This window comes from Petromyzon marinus, chromosome 45, assembly GCF_048934315.1.
Source record: "Petromyzon marinus isolate PM22_M1 ecotype Great Lakes invasive population chromosome 45, UKy_Petmar_22M1.pri1.0, whole genome shotgun sequence".
Taxonomy (NCBI): Eukaryota; Metazoa; Chordata; class Hyperoartia; order Petromyzontiformes; family Petromyzontidae; genus Petromyzon; species Petromyzon marinus.
In genome coordinates, this window is record NC_133711.1 from 8158939 (window position 1) to 8181755 (window position 22817).

Below are 22817 nucleotides of genomic sequence, written 5' to 3' on the forward strand. Positions count from 1 at the left end.
TGCTGGCAAACCGGTGACAAGCGGCATCATCATCATCGCCACCACCGCAGTTGGCCGCTAAAGTTAATCAATAACACAGGCGGCGTTACAGCTTTAGCGGACGGACTTCTGACAGCGGAGCGCCCGTACCCGTGGCATGCGTTACGAATGGACATCGCGCTACATTCAAAATTGTTCGTAAAAGTTTAAGCGAGGCACAGGTGTTGGGTTGGGGCTGCTCGCTTGCTGACGACGATGATGCCTGGGCGCGCAAATGGGGCCCGATCGGCGGGAGAGCCGCCAGCCAGCGGCGTCGGCGGCGGGACACGGAGCGCCGCGAGGATCGGCGCGCCGGGTCTGGCGGGCGGCTGCACGGGGGAGGCCGGGCGAGGAGGGGCGCGGAGAGACGAGACCCGAGCCCTGCTCGCCGAGGTGCGGCAGCTGTACGAGGCGAAGCTGCGGAGGCTCGAGGAGGCGGAGCTGGCGGGGCAGGACACGCTGAGGGTGAGTGGACTTGGATTTGGTGTCGTTTGGTCGACGTGATGCTGCGAGCGCGGACGCGATTTGAGTGAATTGGGCGGGCCATGTTTTTCGCGAGCGATTTGGTGAATGAATGGATTGGGCAGTGGGTGAAGTCGACGACGGTTTGATTGACGGGTTGGCAGAGTAGGCGTGCGAGTGGGTCGATGAATGAATGATGGGCCATTGAATGAATGAATGAGCGGGGGAAGTGAGCCGAAGAGCTATTTGAATTAGCCGGTTGACTGAATAGACGTGTGACTGGGTCAATGAATGAATGATGGGCCATTGAGTGAATAAATGAGGCAGTGGGTGAGCCAAAGTGCCATTTGAATTAACTGGTTGACTGAATAGGCGTACGAGTGGGTCAATGAATGAATTAATGTGCCATTGAGTGAATGAGTCAGTGGGTGAGCCAAAGAGCAATTTGAATTAACCGGTTGACTGAGTAGGCGTACGAGTGGGTCAATGAATGAATGATGGGCCACTGAGTGAATGAATGATGGGCCACTGAGTGAATGAGCCAGTGAGTGAATAAATGAAAGTTAATGCAGCAATTAATGAGCCGGTGTATTAATGAGCCAGGGAGCCAGATGACCTGCCCCTACTGGACATCTGTAAAAAAAAAGCTTCATGGCTCATCGGATTTCTCCAGTATAAACAAATATTTTTTATTCTGAATGAAGTGATGAGCCGGAGAGTAAATTGACCGAGTGAGCATGTAAATCAATGATATCCTACCTTGCGTGATTGGTGGGGGGGGGGTCACCCTAAGATGCGGGAGCGGCTGCTGCGCTCATACGTGGGTGACCTGGAGGAGCAGAACGAGCTGCTGCTGGAGGCGGCGGAGGACGCGGAGAGGGAGGCAAGCGCCAGGGTGGAGCGCCTCTCTGAGCGCCACCAGCGGGGCCACCACAACCTCCAGGTGCCACGCGGGCGCGCTGGGGAGGGTGGAGAGGGTGGAGAGGATGGAGTGGCTGGAGAGGGTGCAGTGGTTGGAGATGGTGGAGTAGCTGGAGAGGATGGAGTGGCTGGAGAGGGTGGAGCAGCTGGAGAGGGTGGAGCGGCTGGAGAGGGTGGAGTGATTGTTGATGGTGGAGTAGATAGAGAGGGTGGAGTGGCTAGAAAGGGTGGAGTAGCTGGAGAGGGTGGAGTGGCTGGAGAGGGTGGAGCGGCTGGAGAGGGTGGCGTGGTTGTTGATGGTGGAGTAGCTAGAGAGGGTGGAGTGGCTAGAAAGGGTGGAGTAGCTGGAGAGGGTGGAGTAGCTGGAGAGGGTAGAGTGGCTGGAGAGGGTGGAGTGGCTGGAGAACAGGGGGAGAATAATACAAATTCTACACAGAAAGGCACCAGAGTTGTAAATCGAACCCAAGACTTCTTGCTGTGAGGTACAAGTGTGGTACCACTGCGTCACCCTACCACCAAATAAAATCAGTAAATCGCTTAGGTGGCCAGGTGGCTCTGGCCGGAGTGCTGAGCTGGCACCGCAGAGGTCCTGGGTTTGAACCCAGGCAGCTCACTGGGGTTTAGTAAGGTTCTCGGGTGGTTTGAGTGAACCTTAGCCCTGCAATCAAAAACGGTACTCAAAAAACCTCCCGTATCATTAGATATAGTTCTGACCTGAGAATGAATAATATGGACTTGACGATCATGCGACAATGGAAGGGCGAGTGGGAATGTGATGCCTCCTGCTGTGTGGACCAGATATTGCTTGAAAGAACGTCAGAAGTAGCTCTCTGATATCCGCTTCCATGGACCGCTGCGCTGTGCATGCTATGTTGCCAAACGGATTCTTGGTCTCGTGACGTGGCGCCAACAGCACATCTGGAATTAAGTTGAGGGTAAAAGGCAAAACGATGGATGAGCGGTGATTAACGCACCCAACGCGCGTGTGAAGATGGCGCATTGCCCGGGTGCACTTAGGGTTGACGGCAGGCTTTTGTCGTCACACAGGAGGCGATCGAGAGGGCCACGGAGAACCAGCAGGAAGCGGAGAGGCTCGCCACCGATAACAGGAACCTGGAGGTCATGGTAAATGTACGTCCGCATGCTAGATACGCGTCCAGATACGGGAAGTCGGAGAGTTCACCCGGCTCGTTGGAAGATAAATCCGTTCGCCTAAGTTGGGCGGCGAAAATCTCTTTGAAACGGCCACCGCTGCAGTTTGTTGATTACAGTCGCACGTCCTGTTCAGAACTGTCTGTAATTTGATAGAATCTGTCACCACGTGTATCGAAGAGCTCATTCCGAATTATCATTCACTTGGTCCCAAACTCATGTCGTTGACCGAACATAGGGGGAGACAAACATTTTCAGTCTATCCCATCGACTTTCCAAACAGTCATTAGCGTCCGTCATGATCGCTGACGTCATCATCTCGGTGCATTCCGTCAAGCCTTGTGAGGGCGATGATTTTCGAGCCCACGGTGCCATTTGTGCCAGGCTAGGCGTCCCAGGCAGCGCAGCCCGGAGCGAGTGTTTCCGTGTTGTTTTTTTTCTCCGTTATACATCTTGGTGTGTCTCGTCGCCTCCTGGCAGGACCTGCGCTCACAGTTGGCGTGGCGACACCAGCGGCTGGAGGAGGAGGAGAGGGAGGGGCCCCTGCTTGGGAAGCTGGGGGTGTCTGATCTGTGGCCTTCATCGGCTCGCAACGCTCAGCGCTGGGGGTGAGTCCATGCACTCGTCTGAAATCCCGCAGCCCCTACGAGGTAGTTAACATTTCGCCGCGGTGGCGAGATGTTAACTGCCTCGTCTGGTATGCAGGAGGTCGTGGGTTCGATCCCGATCCTGGCGCCTGTATAATATAATTGGAGTTTTGCACGTTCTCCGCCTGGTCGTGTAGATTTTTCTCCGGGTGTTCCGAATTTTTTCTCTCCACATTTAAAATCAATGTGTGTTTAGAAAGCCATTTCGTTGAGCTATCATTTGCGGCCAGGTCACTTATGAAAGAGAGCTGTATAGCTCAAGTGGGCCTTACCTGGTATGAAAATAGTATAAAAAAATCACTCCAAACCCTACAAACCGATGACAGCTCTACCTCTGGATGGTGCAACTCCTCGTTGACTGCAAACGTCACCGAACGCAACCTGGTAACTGACCCTGAGCGGTGAAGTCCCAGGGTTCGACCTTCCATGGAAAACTTGGACAACCCTCGACCGCTTGAGGACATGGCCAGAGAAGACGATGCGGCCACTTGCTCCACAAGTGGAGCATGAGGAGCAGTACAAATGGTGACTGTGGCCACCACTCAAGTCAGACAATCGCCCCACCTTCCGAACTCCTGGCCCTGGGAGATCTATGCACGGTGGCATCGCGACCACTCACTCTGCCTCATCTGAAGCCATTGAATGGATTGCTAACCTCGACATTAAACTATATCTGCTTCCCCAGCCATACGGAGAAGAAGGGTGTATATAATTTCAACCCCGGGGTACAATTTCTATTATGGAAATATTACCCCTCCTCCCCTCCACGGAAAAGTACATCCCCTCCGGGTCAGAATAGCATGCATTATATTAGAGTTTGGGTTTAGGGTGTCTGCCCAAGCGTTCTTACAACACCGTTTCAATTGGATTGTGTACGTCGTAAGGTACAAGGGTAATAGGCTCACACACAACATCATTACAGGTGTGACAGAATATGTATTTATCGCAGATGTTCAGGAGGAAGAAAACTGACACAAACTCGCTGGGGGCATTACATTACCGTGAGGGGTATGAGCAAGGCGGGGGGGCGAGGGGGCGGGGGAGGGCAAGGGGGGGTGGTGGGGGGAGACGGAGGGCCAAGGTTGGGGGGGTTCGTTTAAATGATTGTATACGGACCCCGGGGCCGGCCCCTTTCCGCGTGCGCAGGCGTGACTCGGAGCTGGAGGAGATGAGGACCCGCCTGGCGTCCAGGGAGGAGACGATCGTGTGCCTGCGTAAAGAGGTGGCGCGCCTGTCCGGTCAGCCGAGCTTGCCGGCGCGGCAGGTAGGGCGCCACTTGCCACCGTGCCGTACTCGAACGCTCGGGGAGACGCTCCAGTACGATTCAGTCTTTGGTGTAAAGTTGTGTTACCTTTCGGGATTTACCCTTGTAAGGGTGGGTACACCGGGGCACCACGTTGGCGAGATGTTAACTCGCTCGCATGGTATGCAGGAGGTCGTGGGTTTGAACATAATCCCCGACGCCTGCCTGCTGTGTATTTGAACTTTGCGTCATGTTTTTTTGGTCATGTTTTTGTTTTTCTCCAGGTCCTTCGGTTTTTGTCTCCACATTTATCAACATGCGTTTATGACAGGTCATGGTATTTCATGCCATCTCTGCTCGATATTGAGTTCATTATATATTTTTGGGATAATTGTCATTTCATCTCTGTGTTTATGCATTAATGTTCATGCGACGTGTTCATTTTTTTGTCGGATTTGTGCCACTGCTCAGCCTATGAATTATAATAAAGTGGGCTTGGGTAGGACAACGGCATGGCCAGAGGGGATGAAGGCCGATGGTCAGGAATAATGACGGAGTGGCCGTCAAGGAATGAAACGCGTTCGAGTGGATGTCCAACGAGGAGATGAAGCAATGAACTCAGCCGGTGTATGCACTGTATGTATGTTGAACTTCTTTCGCACCGTATGTCGCAACCGTGCTTTTCGGAGTTGCGGGTGAGGACAACAAACCAAACACAATAATCAGTTTAAAATAAATTCGTTTTCAATCTTAGATTTAAAATCTAGATTGTGTGTCGGTGCTGGGGTGGATTGTTACATCGCTGTTGTTACACCGTGAAAGACGATGACGGTTTGCAAGAAGCCTTCACCCATCAGTGGATTCATCAACGTTTGATGATGATAATGATGATTGATATTCCTGCGGTGCAGGCGCTGTCGAGGCCGGAGGCGGAAGTGGCCCGTGTGAGTGAGCTCCACCGTGGGGCTCTGGAGGAGACGGTCCGCCTGCAGGCCAGGCTGGAGGCACAGCGGGTCACGTGGGATAGCGAGCGGGAGGTCCTGACCGCGGAGGTGAGTGGATGGAACCCAGTGCAGCTCTCCGACGCAGTTCTGGGTTGTACCGTGTATTGTTAGATGTCCGATGTTCCACTGCACGTCCTGGGAGCTTCTTCATTCCGCTGCCGAATAAGATGCCAGCACTGCGGAAGTCGGCGGTTGGCTGTCAGGTTTTAATCAGTTTTGGGCAAACCTTTTGATAAATTTGGATGAATTATCAACAGTGCAAGTCCCGAATAGCAACGCAACTTTAAACTAAATTCAAATTGAGATTGTCTTAACTTTCCGTGCGTTATCATAGCCGCACGTCAAAGATGGATGGACAGAGCTGATGCATTCACGTCTTCTAACCTTTTGTTGGGAAACGTTCATAAGGAACGTCAGGCTCGTGCCGATTCGTGCCTTGGCTCTCGCCCTCACAGATCGCGAGGCTGGAGGGCGACGTGCGCCAGCTGAAGTCGCGACACAAGGATCTCCTGGACGAGCTCTCGGAGGCACGGAGTCAGGCGAGTCCCGCGAGTCTCCTCCGCAGTGACGACGATTTTTGTACGGCCAATGATGAGCAAACTATGATGAGAGATTTCAGTTCGTGATTTTTGGCAGTTCAGTTTCTTTTTGAGAGGTGGTGAATTGCAGATACACCAACACCTCTACATTTATATTTTGGGGCGGTGTGAATTTATACGGTCCACGGTTTGGTGTTCGCAGCCGTGTACAAGGGGGTAACGTCTTTGATTCGGCACTCGCGCATCAGGTATCCGCTCGCATCTTCCGTGGTTTGTGCGGTTCCGGTTAAGCACTGCCCTTTTTGTCCCAGTGGAAGATCGCAGCCGGGACAGTGCAGCAGCGGGTAGGGGGGTACGCCGATCCGGTGTTTTCTGGGAACGTTGCTCGAATCCCATGAGTTGTTTCCGCGCCGTTTCGAAGCTCAAATTGCCGCGCGCAGAGTTCGTGCCGCGTGTTTCCAAGACGGCTTCGTGGTCCTCTCGACCGTGTGGGTGCGGCGAGATTGTTCACCACTTTTGTTTTTGGCTGCTTAAATTTCCACGTGGTGATAAGCCACTTTGTTGAGCTATCATATGTGGTCAAGCCGCTTCTGAAAAAGAAGCTAATAACTCAGTGGGCATTACCTGGAAAGATAAAATATTTTTTTGTAATTTGCTTACCTTTCGTATACTTAATTACTCCAGACTAGGTCTGTGAAACATATTCCCTTCCTGATAACCTTGCACTATAACAATTGCGTGAATAACAAAAAGTGCTTGTGATTTGCTTTTTTGATGCAGAGAACATATTTTCCTTCCAGAAGGTTCTTTGAAAATGTAGTCGCTTAGAATCATCTTCAGGAAGACTGTTCTCCATAGCAATAATGACCACCCAGCAAACAGAAAACATTAGCAGCCATTCACAATAATCTTCCACAAGACATCTCTTGCCAGTTTTAAGCAGTCTGTTCATAATCATCGTCTGGAAGACAGCCCCTTCACAGCAATGCCGTATTCTCCTGATTCCCAAACACTCTTTTTCTAAAATGACTCCAACGTTTGAGGTGCGGCGTACTTTCAGAAACACAACTCGGAGAATGTGGTATATATTAATATTACATTCATATGTTATTGTGTTACTATGTGGTTGTGCGGGTGCGGGGGCGCCTATGGCGCGCCTATGGCGCCCCCGCACAACCACAGCCTGCAGCGGCCCACCCAACTCCATCGGCCCACCCAACTCCATCGGCCCACCCAACTCCATCGGCCCCCCCCGGCTCCGCTGGCCCACCCGGCCCCGTCGGCTCACCCGGCCCCCTCGGCTCCATCGGCTCCCCCGGCCTCCTCACAAACGGCCCCGCCATCCGCTGCTGGGAGCGCACCCCGGGAGCGTGAGCCTCAGGCTGCCATCAGTGGAGAGCACGGGGCTCCCTCAGGGCAGCAGTGGACGGAGCACGGCTCTGCCTCACTCTCACTCACCCGTCTCCCTCAGGGCAGCAGTGGACAGAGCACGGCTCTGCCTCACTCTCACTCACCCGTCTCTTGCTCGCGGTCACGTGACGCACTTCAACCAATCCGGGGGCATACATGTTTGGGAGGGGCGCACCTATCGTTGGCTGCTTGCTCGCGGTCACGTGACGCACCTCAACAAATCCGTGCCGCGTTAATCACAGTCACAGAATGACAGAATGACAGAGCTGGGTTTTTGTATATATGTATTTATCATGTAACTTGTAAAAGTACACAATTGCAACTGTCACCACTTATGATGATGACGATGATGATGATGATCGTGGGACTAAGTTTCATTTTCGGTTTTGCTTTGGCTTTGGGCTCCCGTCGACTGCTCAGGTCACCGAGTCCAACCAGGTGTTGATGGACACGCGGCAGGAGCTGAGCACTGCGCGGATCGGTTTACGCGATGCCCAGGACCAAGCGGGTGACCTGGCGGGGCAGCTGGGAGGCTCCGAAGCCCAATGCAGGGCGTTGGCCCAGGAGGTACGGCGCGATGCCTTGGATCGCCGGGCCAATCGCGGGGGTGACGCGGTTAAGAGTCGACGGTGGGCCTGGGCAGGACACGCCCGCACGAGGAGGGACAATGGCCAGTAGTCAAAAATAATGAGACGGGAGTGGCAGCCAAGAGGTGGGAACCGCGCCAGAGATGCGAGCGATGACATCGGCCCGTCTAGCAGGTGTGCTAGGTGTTACTTCGCAGGACCATGAGAAACGGCAGAGGCTTTTCATTGATCGTGCCTGACTTTGGTGGTGGTGGCGAGGCAGAAGTGTGATGGGGGACAGGCCTGTGCTGGGACAGGTCAGGGAATAGGACACGGGCCGCGGTCGAGTGAGCTTCGGTGGTGTCGCGATGGCTGAGCAGCGCTGTCGGCGGCTGTCTGGCCACCTAGACGAGCCGCCTGGAGGGGGAGGTTTCCGCGCTGCGCTCGGCGCTCGACGGCGCGGAGGGCACGGTGCGGGAGCGCGAGGGCGAACTTCGGCGCCTGAGGGGCGAGCGGGACGAGGCTCGCACTCACTTCGAGGAGGAGCACGGCCAGGTGAGAGACGCACCCCGTGGCCAGGTGAGAGCGACACACCTGGGGGAGAAGGGACGAGGGAGGAGCGGAACCGTTTCGAGTCGCTGTGCGCGCAGAAGGAGGACGACCGGGTGGCGGCTCCCGTGAGCGGGACGCCTCCGCCGGGTCGTGACGTTGAGGCCTTTCTCCCCGTGCGGCCCCAGCGGGCGAAGGCCGAGGAGAAGGCGCATCGGGTGGCGGCCGAGGCCTCCGGGGAGGTCTCTCGGCTGCAGGCGGCCGTGGCAGGGAGCCGTCAGTTGGAGCAGGAGGTGTCGCGCCTGCAGCAGGCACTGGAGAGAACCATCTCGGCCCTGGAGGAAGCGCACAAGACCTCCGGCGGAGAGGTGCGCCACACGCCCCATGTTGCAGATGCATGTTCTATCCGTTCATTTATTCGTTGTTCAGATAATTAATTAATCCATCTACCCATTCATCAATCCATTTCTGCATCAAGCCATTCATTTTGTCTTTTAATTTATCCATTCATTCATCCATCATCAATCCGTCTATTCATTTATCTATTAATGTATTAATCCATCCATTTAGTCATTCATCCATCTAATCAATCATGTATTCATCCCTTCTTCCACCCTGCTCTTCATTCATCCGTACATCCTTTCGTCTTATTCTTAGTTTTTTCGGTAAAGTCACGTTGAAGGGAAACAACAAAATAATAAAATATATATAAAACAATAAAAAATTCTCACGACGTTTCGACCATAACTCAAACGGTCGTCTTCAGGTGTGTTGGTTTGCATATATATTTTTATATATATTTTATTATTTTGTTGTTTCCCTTCAACGTGACTTTACCGAAAAAACTAAGAATATAAATTACTGCAGTCACGAAAGCTTTAAATCAAAATCCTTTCGTCTGTTTATTCATCCGTCCATCCATCCGGATATTCCGCTCACGGATAACGATTGCGAACCGTGTGTTTATTCTCCACCACTGGCTGTGACGTCCTCAGATCCAGCAGAAGGACAAGAGGATCTTCCAGCTACAGGAGGCCCTGGGAGAGGCTCAGAAGCGACACGAGGTCTGCTACAGGGAGGTAGGGCAGCAACATTCTGTCGTGCAATCGTTAAATAAGAATTACATGAAAGGTGAAGGCGCAGCCCTGCAGTTACTTGCCAACGCCACTGCTGGCAGAAGGGCCTCCGCTAGAGGAAGCTTTAGAGAGCACCTCCACAAGGCATTTACTCCTCCTCTTCCACGCTGGCAGGAGCTTTTGAAAGAGGTGGGAGTGCCCACACTTTACCCCACCACATGCCACCTGCCCATCGACTGCGGTGTGCCCGTTTACACTGCTGGGAGGATGGAGGCAGTGACGGGGGGTATTTTATAATCTCGACAAAAAAATGTTTGACTGCCGCTCCGCCAGGAGATGGAGTCGAACAGGCGACGTCTGGGTTGCAAGGTCGGCGTGCTAAGCGTTACAGCGGCTAGCAGCATCTTATCTTTTATTAAAAAAAATGAAGCGCCTTATTCCAAGGTGCTTTACAGCAATTGTGTGGAGCTGTTGTTATTACGAGTGGTGGTGTACTGACGGTGACAGTTGGGGTTGGGGTAGTGATGGGGGTTGGGGTAGGGTTAGTGATAGGGGTTGGGGTAATGATGGGGGTTGGGGTAGGGTAGTGATAGGGGTAGTGATAGGGGTAGTGATAGGGGTCGTGATAGGGGTTGTGATAGGGGTAAGGGTAGTGATAGGGGTAGTGAAAGGAGTAGGGGTAGGAATAGTGGTAGGCCTGGTCGTAGCCGGGGGGCGGGGGCAGGGAGTAGCAGTAGCAGGAATGGCTAGACAAATTTGTTTACCTTTCCTATACGGTTAACTCTTATTGTGTGTTTGTATTGTTTGTTGTTGTAACATTCTGACGCGCCCCTCCTGGACATCTGTGAAAGAGAGCTTTATAGCTCATCGGATTCCTCCAGCACGAATAAAGATTCCGATTGTGAGATTGACATGCAGGCAGGCGCCGCTTCGCGCGACCTTCCCGTAAGAACGCCGTTTCGACGTGCATCTCGATCCACGAGCGCCAATGGGCGAGGTCGTGCCTGCGATCGCACGCGCGCACACCGCGCCGCGCGCTGCGTGAAACCCCCTCGTCCGCTGTGCCGGCGGCAGCTGCAGGGCCGCGAGGGCGTCTTGGGCCAGGTGCAGGACCAGGCGAGCCGCCTGGGCGAGGAGATGGCGCGCCACGCGCGCGAGGTGGCGCGCTTGGGCGGCGAGCGCGACCGCATGGGGATGGAGCTCACGCTGCTGGGAGAGAAGCACCGCACCGCCCAGCAGGAGGTGAGCGGCAAAGCTCCCGCCGGCGCGCGGGGGCCTCGCGAGCGCAAAGGCAACGTTCGCCCGTCTAGCCCGTTTTGGAGCGTCGGGGGCAAGCGCTGTCGGCGAGCGCCGGCGAAGGTCGGCGCTCGCCGGGCGGCGCACGACGCGGTAGTGTGGTCGGCACCACGCTCGGGGCCGCCTTTTGTAACGCGCGCACGCGCTGGTGCCGTACGGCGTGACCGTGAGCCGCTCGCACCCTGTCGCAGGTTTCTCACCGGGACCAACTCATCCTGAGCCTCAAGACGGAGCTGAACATCGCCGAGGAGAAGCACCGCGCGGCGCAGCAGGAGGTGCCGGCACGCGTACTCGCTCGCCCGCCCCGTGGAGTGCCCCCGGGGTGTTCCAAACCGGCCGCGTGTCCTTGTAGCGACGGCTTTTGTAATGTGTCGAACTAAAGCACGGTACTCGATATGAAACTAAATTACATTCCCCACCCCCCCCCCCCCCCAAAAGATATGTAATCAACGTTCCGTAAGTGTTATTTATGAGTATTTGTTTCGAAGTGTTTTTACTATTTTATAATGTTTTATTTTACTGAGCTGATCAGCTCTTTTTAAGAAGCGACCTGGCTATCACAAACGATAGCTCGACGAAGTGGGCTTATGACGTGGAAATTTATAGCAGCCAAATACTCTAAACGCACGCCGATACTGAATGTGGAGGGGGAAAACCGGAGGACCCGGAGAAAAATCCACGCGAACACGGGGAGAGAGAGACACGCAAACTCCAAACATACAGCAGGCGTCAGGGTCGGGGTCGGGGTCGAACCCGCGGCCTCCTGCATACCAGGCGAGGTAGTTAACATGTCACCACCATTACCACTACTTACTATGGCGAATCAGTCAGCCTGGAGGACCTTCAGCCTGTTGCATAAAACCCCGCCAGTGAAAACCTCCCTTGATTGACAGGGAACGTTTTGTACTTTAACTCACCCCTGGCCTATACTTCTCGACTTAAAAGGCTTTCCAACCTTGTCGTCAGCTGGGTCATGTGGCTCCTGTCCTCGGATCAAATACTGCTACCTGCGTGTGTGTGTGCGCTTGGTAGTGTAGCGGTCAGCGCGCTGCGCTACGAACCCGGCAGTCCGAGTTCAATTCCCGCTCACGGCCAACAGCAGTGACGATTATCTGAACCGGTCCTGGGCTTCCCCGAGGTCGACTCAGCCTCAAATTAGTACCTGTAGCGGTAAATAAAATCGATACTTGGGAGACAAAGGCGGTCGGGCGTGGTGCTGGCCACCCACCCCCCTCGTGTACCGTTCCGGCCTCCATAGGTGCTACTCGCTAACAGCACTCGCCCCTACAGTCTGTTAAGGCTACACGGGGGACCTTTGTGTTTGTGCGTGCAGCTCGTGGGCCGCGAGCGGGAGCTGCTGGCGCTGCAGGAGGAGGTGCCGCGTCTCCGTGGTGATGCGAAGGACGCTCGATTGCGCTGCTCCGAGCTCGACGAGCTGCTGTCCCAGGAGCGGCGAGCGGCGACACAGCTTCAGCAGCGGCTGACGGAGAGCGAGGACAAGGTGGGGCGCTCTCTCTCGCTGCTTTCTCACCTCTCACCACTCTCTACCCACGCTCTCACCATTCCCTCTCACCGCTCTGCTACCGCTGATCGTAGCGCGCATCGCGCACCGTGGCTGGAGACGCACAGACCCTTGCGCGGGGATTCGAGCTGGGATGATCGGTCGTTTAGGTGCATTTTGAAATTAATCTGGGATTAGATTGGTAACCTGTGGAGGGATTGACGGTGACCGAGACGACGATGATGATATTGACCGTGATAGCGACACAGTTGAATTTAGAACCTTACACATGTGAATTTCGACTCACGCCGATTGTCAACTTGACGGATCGTCGTCGCACTCCTGCCTTCCCCGCTTGCTCCCCCACCCCGAGCCCCCCCCCCGTTCCCCCCTACCACTGATCCCCCCGCCCCCTCCCTCCAGCTGCGCGATGCAGAGGAGGCCTCGCGGCGTTCGCGGGAGGCGCTGGACGAGGTGGGGCGCCAGCGCGCGACCGAGACCGAGCAGAGTGAGCGGCGCGTGGCCGAGCTGCGTTCCGAGGTGTCGGCGACGCGCGGCAGCCTGGATGAGGCCTCGGAGCAGCTCGCCGACGCGAGGGCTCTGGCCGGGGCCGCGGCGCGTGAGCTGGAGGCGACCGGGGAGCGGCTGCGGAGAGCCGAGGAGCAGGCAAGAGAGGCGGAGAGCGTGTGGGACCGCGGACGCTCGGAGTGCCCGCGCGTCGAGCCGCCCAGCAAGCGATGCGACGAATTGCCATCGTTTTTATGGCCTCGATTTGATTCGGTATTTTTTTTTAATTGGTCTGTTCCTCACTTTTTCTATCATGATTGTACGATGACGGTGACGACGGTGACGATTATGACGACGGTGACAATGATGGCGATGGCGATGGCGGCGGCAACGACGCGGGTACCGCGGCGCGTCGCGGCTGACGCCGCCGTCCTCCCAACCGGCAGGCGGCGCGCAAAGCGGCCGAGCTCTCCGCGCTGGACGCCGAGCAGTCGCAGCTGCGCCGGCGACTCGAGGCGGCGGAGGAGGACGGGCGGGCGGCCCGCGCCGACGCCGAGGAGCTGCTGCGCGAGCAGCGCTCCGTCGTTCAGCGAGCGGCGCTGCTGGAGGCGCGGCTCAACCAGCTCGAGGAGGAGAGGGAGCGACTCGGGACCGAGGTGCGAACGACTCGCCCCCCAGCTCTCCCCCCCCCACCCCCTCAACCGCCGTCGTCAGTGTGGGTTGGTGAACGTGACCCCAGGCCCCCGCTACAGCGAAGCGTTGTCCGGCCTCGACGCCTGCTTTGCTTCCGATATCTCTTGAGATTGCATGCGTTCCGCATATTTACAAGCTTGCACGAAAACGAGGAAGGTGAATCGTGCATATCTGTGGATTCCTGAACGCTTTCCAAATTGCATTCGTCGTTGAAAGTACTTAATTAGCAGTATGAATGGTACGCTTGAAGCTTAGCAACCAGATGGTGGCACACACAATGACGTTATCGCCTTGGCGTGTTTTGCGCTACCCTTTGATCAATGTTTCCGTTTTTTTCTTTTGTCAAGGAGTCACGGAACTTTCTGTTGATATTTGTTCTGCACCTCTGATTAGCACAGTTGGCCACGTACGGTGCAATAGAAGTTCACCGTTTAAACGGCTGCCGTGAAACTTAAACAGGGCTGCTCTAGTCCCTGACCCGCTGAACGGTAACGTTAATTGTTCAGGCGCGGAGTTAGCGACGGCGTACAAGCATACACCACGTACGACTATCTTCAGCAGCGCCAACGTGGGTCCCTTACAGACACCGACGCTTTCTTCAACCTCGCTTTGAAAGCGTCGCAACGCTTTGCCCCGTCGCCCCGCGTTGAATCCGCAGCTGGGCAGGGGCAGGGACGTGGAGCGGCAGCTGGGCGCGGAGCTGGAGCGAGCGCGGGCGGAGCTGGACGGGGCCGAGCGGCGGTCGCAGGCGCTGCGAGAGCGAGCCGAGGGGCTCGCCGCGGAGCTAGCGGAGAGCCGGGACGTGGGGCGCGCGCGTGACGCGACCTCCATCGCGCTCTCCAAGAGCCTCGCGCAGAGCCAGCAGCAGGTGCGGGGGGCGGGGGGCGGGGGTGTGGCGCCCACCGGCTCTGCCCGCTGTTGCGGCGCGGCTTCACGCGTCGGAAACAAATCGCGAGTGAAGGAAGAATTTCAACTCGTGTGGCCGCGCGGTGTTCGCTCGCCCTCGTCGAGAGAGACAGCGGCTCGGAGGTTGCGGGGAACAGCAGACGAGCGGGACGGCAGCCGGGGCAGTGAGCCGGCGCTATCAACAATTGCCCAAGCTCTGAGGTCCTCTATGTATTAAGTTGTTATTGAGTACACGTGGGAGGAAAGCGGAGCACCCGGAGAAAATCCACGTGTGCGATTAGATCGATGTAGCTATCTCGTTATTTATTTATTTAGGGGTAACAAAGGAAGAAAAATAATGCTTTCTTATCAGTTATGTAACACTTTCCAACATGCGTTTGCACTAGGTATTTAATCATCTGTATGGCATTCGATGGATGACTGTAAAGTAAAAAAGAACAATTTGCATATTCCCAAATAGTCCTTTACAGTGAGGGAAAAAAGTATTTGATCCCCTGCTGATTTTGTACGTTTGCCCACTGACAAAGAAATGATCAGTCTATAATTGTAATGGTAGGTTTATTTGAACAGTGAGTGACAGAATAACAAAACAATCCAGAAAAACGCATGTCAAAAATGTTATGAATTTCTTTGAATTTTAATGAGGGAAATAAGTATTTGACCCCCTCTCAATCAGAAAGATTTCTGGCTCCCAGGTGTCTTTTATACAGGTAACGAGCTGAGATTAGGAGCACACTCTTAAAGGGAGTGCTCCTAATCTCAGCTTGTTACCTGTATAAAAGACACCTGTCCACAGAAGCAATCAATCAATCAGATTCCAAACTCTCCACCATGGCCAAGACCAAAGAGCACTCCAAGGATGTCAGGGACAAGAGTGTAGACCTACACAAGGCTGGAATGGGCTGCAAGACCATTGCCAAGCAGCTTGGTGAGAAGGTGACAACAGCTGGTGCGATTATCCACAAATGGAAGAAACACAAAAGAACTGTCAATCCCCCTCGGCCTGGGGCTCCATGCAAGATCTCACCTCGTGGAGTTGCAATGATCATGAGAACGGTGAGGAATCAGCCCAGAACTACACAGGAGGATCTTGTCAATGATCTCAAGGCAGCTGGGACCATAGTCACCAATAAAACAATTGGTAACACACTACGCCGTGAAGGACTGAAATCCTGCAGCGCCCACAAGGTCCCCCTGCTAAAGAAAGCACATATACATGCCCGTCTGAAGTTTGCCAATGAACATCTGAATGATTCAGAGGACAACTGGGTGAAAGTGTTGGGGTCAGATGAGACCAAAATGGAGCACTTTAGCATCAACTCAACTCGCCGTGTTTGCCTATGACCCCAAGAACACCATCCCCACCGTCAAACATGGAGGTGGAAACATTATGCTTTGGGGGTGTTTTTCTGCTAAGGGGAAAGGACAACTTCACCGCATCAAAGGGACGATGGACGGGGCCATGTACCGTCAAATCTTGGGTGAGAACCTCCTTCCCTCAGCCAGGGTATTGAAAATGGGTCGTGGATGGGTATTCCATCATGAAAATTACCCAAAACACACGGCCAAGGCAACAAAGGAGTGGCTCAAGAAGAAGCACATTAAGGTCCAGGAGTGGCCTAGCCAGTCTCCAGACCTTAATCCCATGGAAAATCTGTGGATGGAGCTGAAGGTTCGAGTTGCCAAACGTCAGCCTCGAAACCTTAATGACTTGGAGAAGATCTGCAAAGAGGAGTGGGACAAAATCCCTCCTGAGATGTGTGCAAACCTGGTGGCCAACTACAAGAAACGTCTGACCTCTGTGATTGCCAACAAGAGTTTGGCCACCAAGTACTAAGTCATGTTTTGCAGAGGGGTCAAATACTTATTTCCTTCATTAAATGCAAATCAATTTATAACATTTTTGACATGCGTTTTTCTGGATTTTTTTGTTGTTATTCTGTATCTCACTGTTCAAATAAACCTACCATTAAAATTATAGACTGATAATTTCTTTGTCAGTGGGCAAACGTACAAAATCAGCAGGGGATCAAATACTTTTTTACCTCGCTGTATGTCCAGGATTATGTGTCCAAGTTTCCGGCAGCTCTTTGCCCCAAGTTGGCCGGTTTCCAATCGGACGAGCCCTACATTCACACTCGGATTCCCTTCATATCGCGTGTGTCGTGAAGAGAGTTCTAGCGGCACGACGTTACGGACGGATGGAACTAACAAACGTTTCTCTCTCTCTCTCCCCCCTCCGTTGTCACCGGGGACGGCACCGGCGGCGGCGCCAGCTGGCGGAGTGCGAGGAGGACCTGCTGCGGGTGCGGACTGCTGCGGAAGCGTTCCGAGCGACGCACGCGCACTCCGACTCGGAGCACGAAGCCCTGCAGGGGCGTGCGCGCCAGCTGCTCACGGTGACGAACGCAACCGGGAAAAACCCCCGTTGCCGCGCGTGCCGACGGGCACGCGCGGCAACGGGGAGCCGCCCCGCGGACGAGAGCCAAAAAGGTCGAGGCCGGCGCGGAGTTTGCCGACCGAGTCGAATGCTGCTGAAGGCAGATCTGCTGAAACGGTTTTTTTTTTGTTACATGGAGAGACGTGTGTGGTGTTGAGAGGGTGTCAACAGGGCGTATGTAGACACAGGTGACGTCAAATAATGAAGCTGAAATGGGGCAACAAGTGTGATAATCGTGGGACCGTTTACGAATGGGTACAACGGGTGCAATTAGACAAAGATGCATTGGCTTCGTATCGGAAGATGGCCGGTATAAAGCACCATTAACGGCAGTCCTAGTCGCGCTACGTTTTTCGATTACCACTTTTTTCGAGTCAATGGGACAGTGGCCTTTCGATGTACGCGATGCTCACTTATTGTCAGCGATGGCACCTTCGTTTTTTATGTAACACTGAACACCATTTTTCGCGTCATACTGCATTGGCAGCGGTGCACAAGCACGCCTAATAAGAACTCAACAAATTCGTCAGCAACACTGTGGCCTCAAGAGGAACAAAACTATATAAAAATAGGGGACCTTTTGGGAAATGGCCCTTCTTCATAGCAGAGAGATCCATTGTCGCTGCAATGAAGACCAAATGTCATGTAACAATATCCTTGTTTCACAAATGTGAAAGCGCTTTGAGTGGCAGATTTGTGTCAAAATTTATTTGACTTGCCAAACACTGTCTTTGCTTCACAAATTGATATCTCCGATGGCCAGGAATTGGAATCGGTGAAGGCTGAACTGCAGGCCCGAACAAAGGCCTTCGAGGAGCAAGGGGCCAAACTGGCACAGGCAACCGATGAGAGAGACTCCCTGGCCAGGGAGGCGGACAGGCGAGAGGCCAGGCTTCAGGGCCTGCAGATGGAGGCGTCCGAGGCGGTGGCCAGAATCCTCGTGCTGGAAGAGGACGTCGTGAATACTCGCAACCTCTGCCTGCACAAGGAGAAGGTGAGGTGGCCCAACGCAGTCGCTAACAATTAAAAAATGTAACAAAGCAAGAACGAGACTTCACTTCTTCAGGAAGCGGAACGTTGGGCATCGTGCCAAACAACAAAAGACAAAGGTGGTCGCGTGAGCGTTGGTGAGGCCACACCTCACCGCCTTCTGCACTGTGCCAGCCTTAATAGGTGCTCGCCAATAGCACTTGCTCAAACGGGCTATACGGGTCGACAGCCGCGACTAAACAACGGTACCTTCGTCTCTCCGCGTGCCACCACCTCCGCCGCTTCCCTTTGCCAGGCTGCGGAGGAGGCGCTGTGTCGCGCGGACCGCGCCGAGCGCGAGTCCGCGGGGTGGCGCGCCGAGGCCGAGGGCCTGCACGCCGACACGCTCGCCCGCCAAGCCGAGTCGCAGGACCTGCGGGCGACGGCCGCCCGGCTCCGTGCCGACAGCGAGGCCGCCAAGGCCGCCGGCGACCGCTCGCGCTCCGAGCTGCAGGCGGCGCAGCGGCTCAACCGCGAGATGGGTGAGTAGCTCGCTTGCGACGCGGATTCTGCACACGTTGCTTGGGTCCAGGCCTTGTTTTTGCCGGAGGCGGACAAGGGGCTTGCCACAAACAGGGGGGGGGGCCCGTTGGAAACCATGTGTGTACGTATATTGGACTTCTTTAGCGCCGTACATAGCCAGCCATGCTAATCAGAGGTGCGGGATAATCGGAGGTGCGTGTAATGATCGGGACGCCACCACGCACTGACTTGTCAACTTTACTTGGCATTAAGCCAAGTAAAGTTGAGTCAAGTTAAATAGCTGCTCATCCCGAGCTATTAATGCTTTGATATTTGCATTGCCTTTGTGCTGTTCGCATTTTGCCATTCTCTGGTCTAACACTGGTGCAGAGCCAAGGCCAGAAAAGAGGGGGGGGGGGGTCTGATGAAGGCCAATCACCACAAGCAGCTGTCATTAATGCAGACTTGATGCCTTGCAATAGGTGCCTGTTTGGTGTCCGAACATCCTAATACCTTAATAATAGAGGTAATTTTTTTTGGTTAGATCGCGTAAATATAAATGTGTCGTTAAACCCGCCACCACCCGAGACAGCCAATTAGTAAGGTTTGTCACGTAAACAAAAACACGCTAATACAATATCTAACCCAATATTAGTCGCGAAAGGCTACGTGTTAACCCTAACACCTACTGTATTATCGCCGGAAAGGGTAAAAAGGCCTATTCTCTTTTTAATCATCTTGTGTCAAGTTGTTGTTTTTGTCGTCGTCGTCGTTGTCTGATCCTCCCAGCTCAGGAGATGGCTCGCGAGCAGGAGCGCGGGGCCCTCATGGAGGCGGGCCTGCAGGCGGCGCAGGACAAGCTGGGCGAGCGCGTCGCCGAGGCCGTGCGCCACGAGAAGGCTCAGCGCCGCCTACAGGCCGAGCTGCGCTCCGCCCTCGAGAGCCTCGCCACCGGCCAGAAGGAGGCCCAGGCGCTGAGGTGACCACAGCATAAGCACGGCGCCACGCTGCCTCTCACAGAGATTCTCCCCCCCCCACCCCACCCCACCACCCCCGTGTAGCCTGAACAGACTGTGGGAGGCCCAGGCCCTGAGGTGACCACAGCGTCCGTCTAGCGCCACGCCATTTGTCACGAAGATCCCCCACCCCCACCGCCGCCGTGTAGCCTGAACAGACTGTTGGGGCAAGTGCCGTCAGCGTGTACTTACGAAGGCCGGCACGGCACCACGAGCGGGTGGGTGGTCAGCACCACGCCCAGTCGGATTTGTCACCCCTAAGTGGCGATGTTGACTCACCGCACCAGGTGCTCAATTGAGTCTCTTACACACACATGCACGCACACACACACGGGGCCTTGTTTCAATGACCACTGGGAACTGGCTGCCCCAGCCTAGGAATGGCCCAGGAATGGCACCATGGCCTGGGTCTGTGTCCCCACACTCCACGAGCCTTGAGGCTTTTGCTGGGCTACGTTCTGCCCACTCTGCCCCCATCCCCACCATTTCCTTACCTTTTGCGGCTGGGGATCCGAATCGGGAAGCGATCACAACAAGAAATCAGTGAAGCTGTTGATGACTCGAATCTGTAAATGATGAGAAAACCCATCGTAACAGAAAAATGAATGGCAGATCTAAACAAATATATTTAACAGCACACAAAGGTGTGCAGTATGGTGTGTACAACAGTCTTATCGAGACCACCAACTCAAAATAAATACGTTTGTTGCTATTTTGTCATGTAGACAAGGCATACGGCAATAGTGAACATTGATGCCTGCATTGTCCTGATGAGCCCCAATGATGATGAAACTGGTCTAATGTCATGTCCGTTTCACTGCTGCTGGGTTGGGAAGGCCACCGTTTTCTCAACTGTTTTGAGTCGGTGGTCTAACTGACAAGGTGGCCACACAATTCGGTTATTTTGAGCTGGTGTTCCGGATAAGGCTGAGCTTCTGTTCCATCCAATGCTGCACACACCTTTGCGTGTTGTTAAATCTACGGCGATGACGGCGAGAGCGTTGACGCCGTCACGGCTCGCCCGCAGGCTGCGAGCGCAGGCCCTCGAGGGAGATCTGTCCGCGTGCCGCACCGCGCTGGCCGAGTCCGAGCGACTCCAGGACGAGCTGGCGCGACGCGGGGCGGCGCTGGAGGAGACGCGAGCGCAGCTCTCCGCCCTGCACCAGCAGGTCTGCGCTACCTCATGCACGCACTCACCTCACGTACGCACATACCTCACGCACGCACTCACCTCGGACATATCTCGCGCATGTGTTAGAGAACGGTACGCAGAAGCGGATGCCACAGCTACCTCCGAGATTCCTCCAGGTGACCTCTGGTTTACACAGTCGGAAGCCACACTTTGTCATGCGCCCTGCAACTGAGAAAAACGTTTGTCACATGGCATCCAAACCAATGCTTGTTTATTTATTTATTCTCAGAGTGGGAATTTAGCCAAATTAGGCGGAACAAAACATTTATTCTCATATATTTTTTGGTGCACTAAGACCATCAACTTACTCCACTTGAGGACCCAGTTTAAACACAGGCAGCTACCTGGATTCAAACCCAGAATCTCAGCGTCACCAAGATCAGCGCTCTGACCTCCAATGTGAGCGCCAACCGCACCTAGCACGAGCGTCTATAATATCGTTCATTTATCCAGGGAAGTTTCAGTCCTGCCCAAGCACACTAACTTTTCTCAACAGTTCATATATGTCTCTAGTTTGGGTCCTCTGATTCATGTGCTCTTCTCGCTATCGCCACCATCACCACACTCAGCAGTGGCGGTCGTGGTTGGCTACGTACGGTGCAAAAGAAGTTAAGCATACATATGTACGTACATAGTACATCCGGCCTCCTCGGCAAACCGTTACCCTTCACGGCCACCGTCTGTGCGCTTTCGTTCCTGCCACCTTCAGCTGGCGACGGAGACGGAGGCGACCGCGTCCCTTCGGGAGGAGCTGGAGCGGCAGCGCGAGCGGAGCTCCGGCCTCCAGGCGGAGCTGGGGGCCGCGCGGGAGACGGCGTCGCGGCACGAGGGCGACGCGCAGGCGCTCGCGGCCCGCCTGCAGGACGCCGGCAAGCAGGTGCCACCGTCGCCGCCACCGCCGAAACAAAGACAAAAGATCCCCCCGTGTAGCCTGAACGGACTTTTTTGGGGCAAGTTGCGTCAGCGAGTGGCGCCTATTGAAGGCCGGCACGGCACGTGAAGGGGTTGGTGGCCAGCACCGGGCCCGGCCGCCTTTGACTCCCGAGTGGCGATGTTTTTACGCACCGCACCAGGTACGCATTTGAGACTGAATCGACTTAGGGGAGGCCCAGCACCGGTTCAGATAATCGTCACCGGTGTCGGCTGTGAGTGGGAATCGAACCCAGGGGACAGGATTCGTAGCACAGCAACACCACCACCACACCTGGCACCTCCACTACCAACCCCCCCCCCCCCCTTCTACCACCACCACCTGGACCATACCCACCGCCACCACCACACCCATTACTGCCACCACTTCCATATCTGCCACTACCACACCAATTACTGCCACCTCCACGGTATCTGCCATCACCACCACTACTGCCACCACCAAAAGAGCCAATGCCACCCTTCCTGCACCACTGCCACCTTCCCTACACCACTGCCACCACCACCATGCCTTTCCCCATCATCACCACCGTCACCATAACCACCATCACCACCATCACCACCATCACAGCCAACACCATCACCAGGCCCGCTGCGACCACTACCACCACTGCTGAGAGTAGTGATGGTGGGGATAGTGAGAGGACAACATGGAACGGAGGACCCAAATTAGAGAAACATTGACTGTTGGTAAAAGTTGGGCAAGACCGAAACTTCCCTGGATAAATAAATGATATGACTGACAAGCACACCAACATGTCTGGCCAAACCTGCCCGAAGGTCCTTGCCGAAGCCCTCTGACAAATAACAACTCCTGACCCCTTGCACGCCATGAAATTTCAGGTCATGTTTCCACGAACTAACAGCCCCCACGAAGCCATTTTCCCACGAACAACTTTACCGATTTCCCAGGTCACTTCAAGTGCTGTAGACTGTCGTGGGATTGCGACTCGCTTCAAAAATATGCCAGCGTTTCCAATTTACAAGCAACATTATCGCGTCGTCTGCGGAGGCCTCCCTGGGGAAATCACATAGTGGTACCCCCATTGGAGTTAAGCGCCCCAGGAAGTTCTGAAGAAGTCGGGAGGAGAGAGACCGTGGCTGCCGAGATGCTGGAATATTTTAAACACGTAGGTTGTGAAGATTAATTGTCCATCATTCCACTGGGGTTGATAAAATAGGTACCGCTTTGTGGGAAGTCCACAGTGGTTGGACTCCGCACAGACTCGTGTTGTTTGGTGAAATTGTGTTTGTTCAG

The 22817-nt window shown here is 54.6% G+C and overlaps 1 protein-coding gene across 1 annotated transcript in view; it reads left to right on the forward strand.

The window, feature by feature from the left end:
* Positions 1-13332: 13332 nt before the first annotated feature.
* Positions 13333-22817, forward strand: part of PMFBP1 (polyamine modulated factor 1 binding protein 1) — a 29655-nt gene continuing 20170 nt past the window's right edge. Inside the window, exons 1-8 of the mRNA XM_032971137.2 lie at positions 13333-13547; positions 14243-14452; positions 16767-16889; positions 17694-17924; positions 18216-18441; positions 19211-19400; positions 20465-20606; positions 21339-21506. Coding sequence (XP_032827028.2) covers positions 17838-17924; positions 18216-18441; positions 19211-19400; positions 20465-20606; positions 21339-21506 — 813 coding nt within the window. The 5' untranslated portion in view covers positions 13333-13547; positions 14243-14452; positions 16767-16889; positions 17694-17837. The remainder of the gene's footprint in view (positions 13548-14242; positions 14453-16766; positions 16890-17693; positions 17925-18215; positions 18442-19210; positions 19401-20464; positions 20607-21338; positions 21507-22817) is intronic.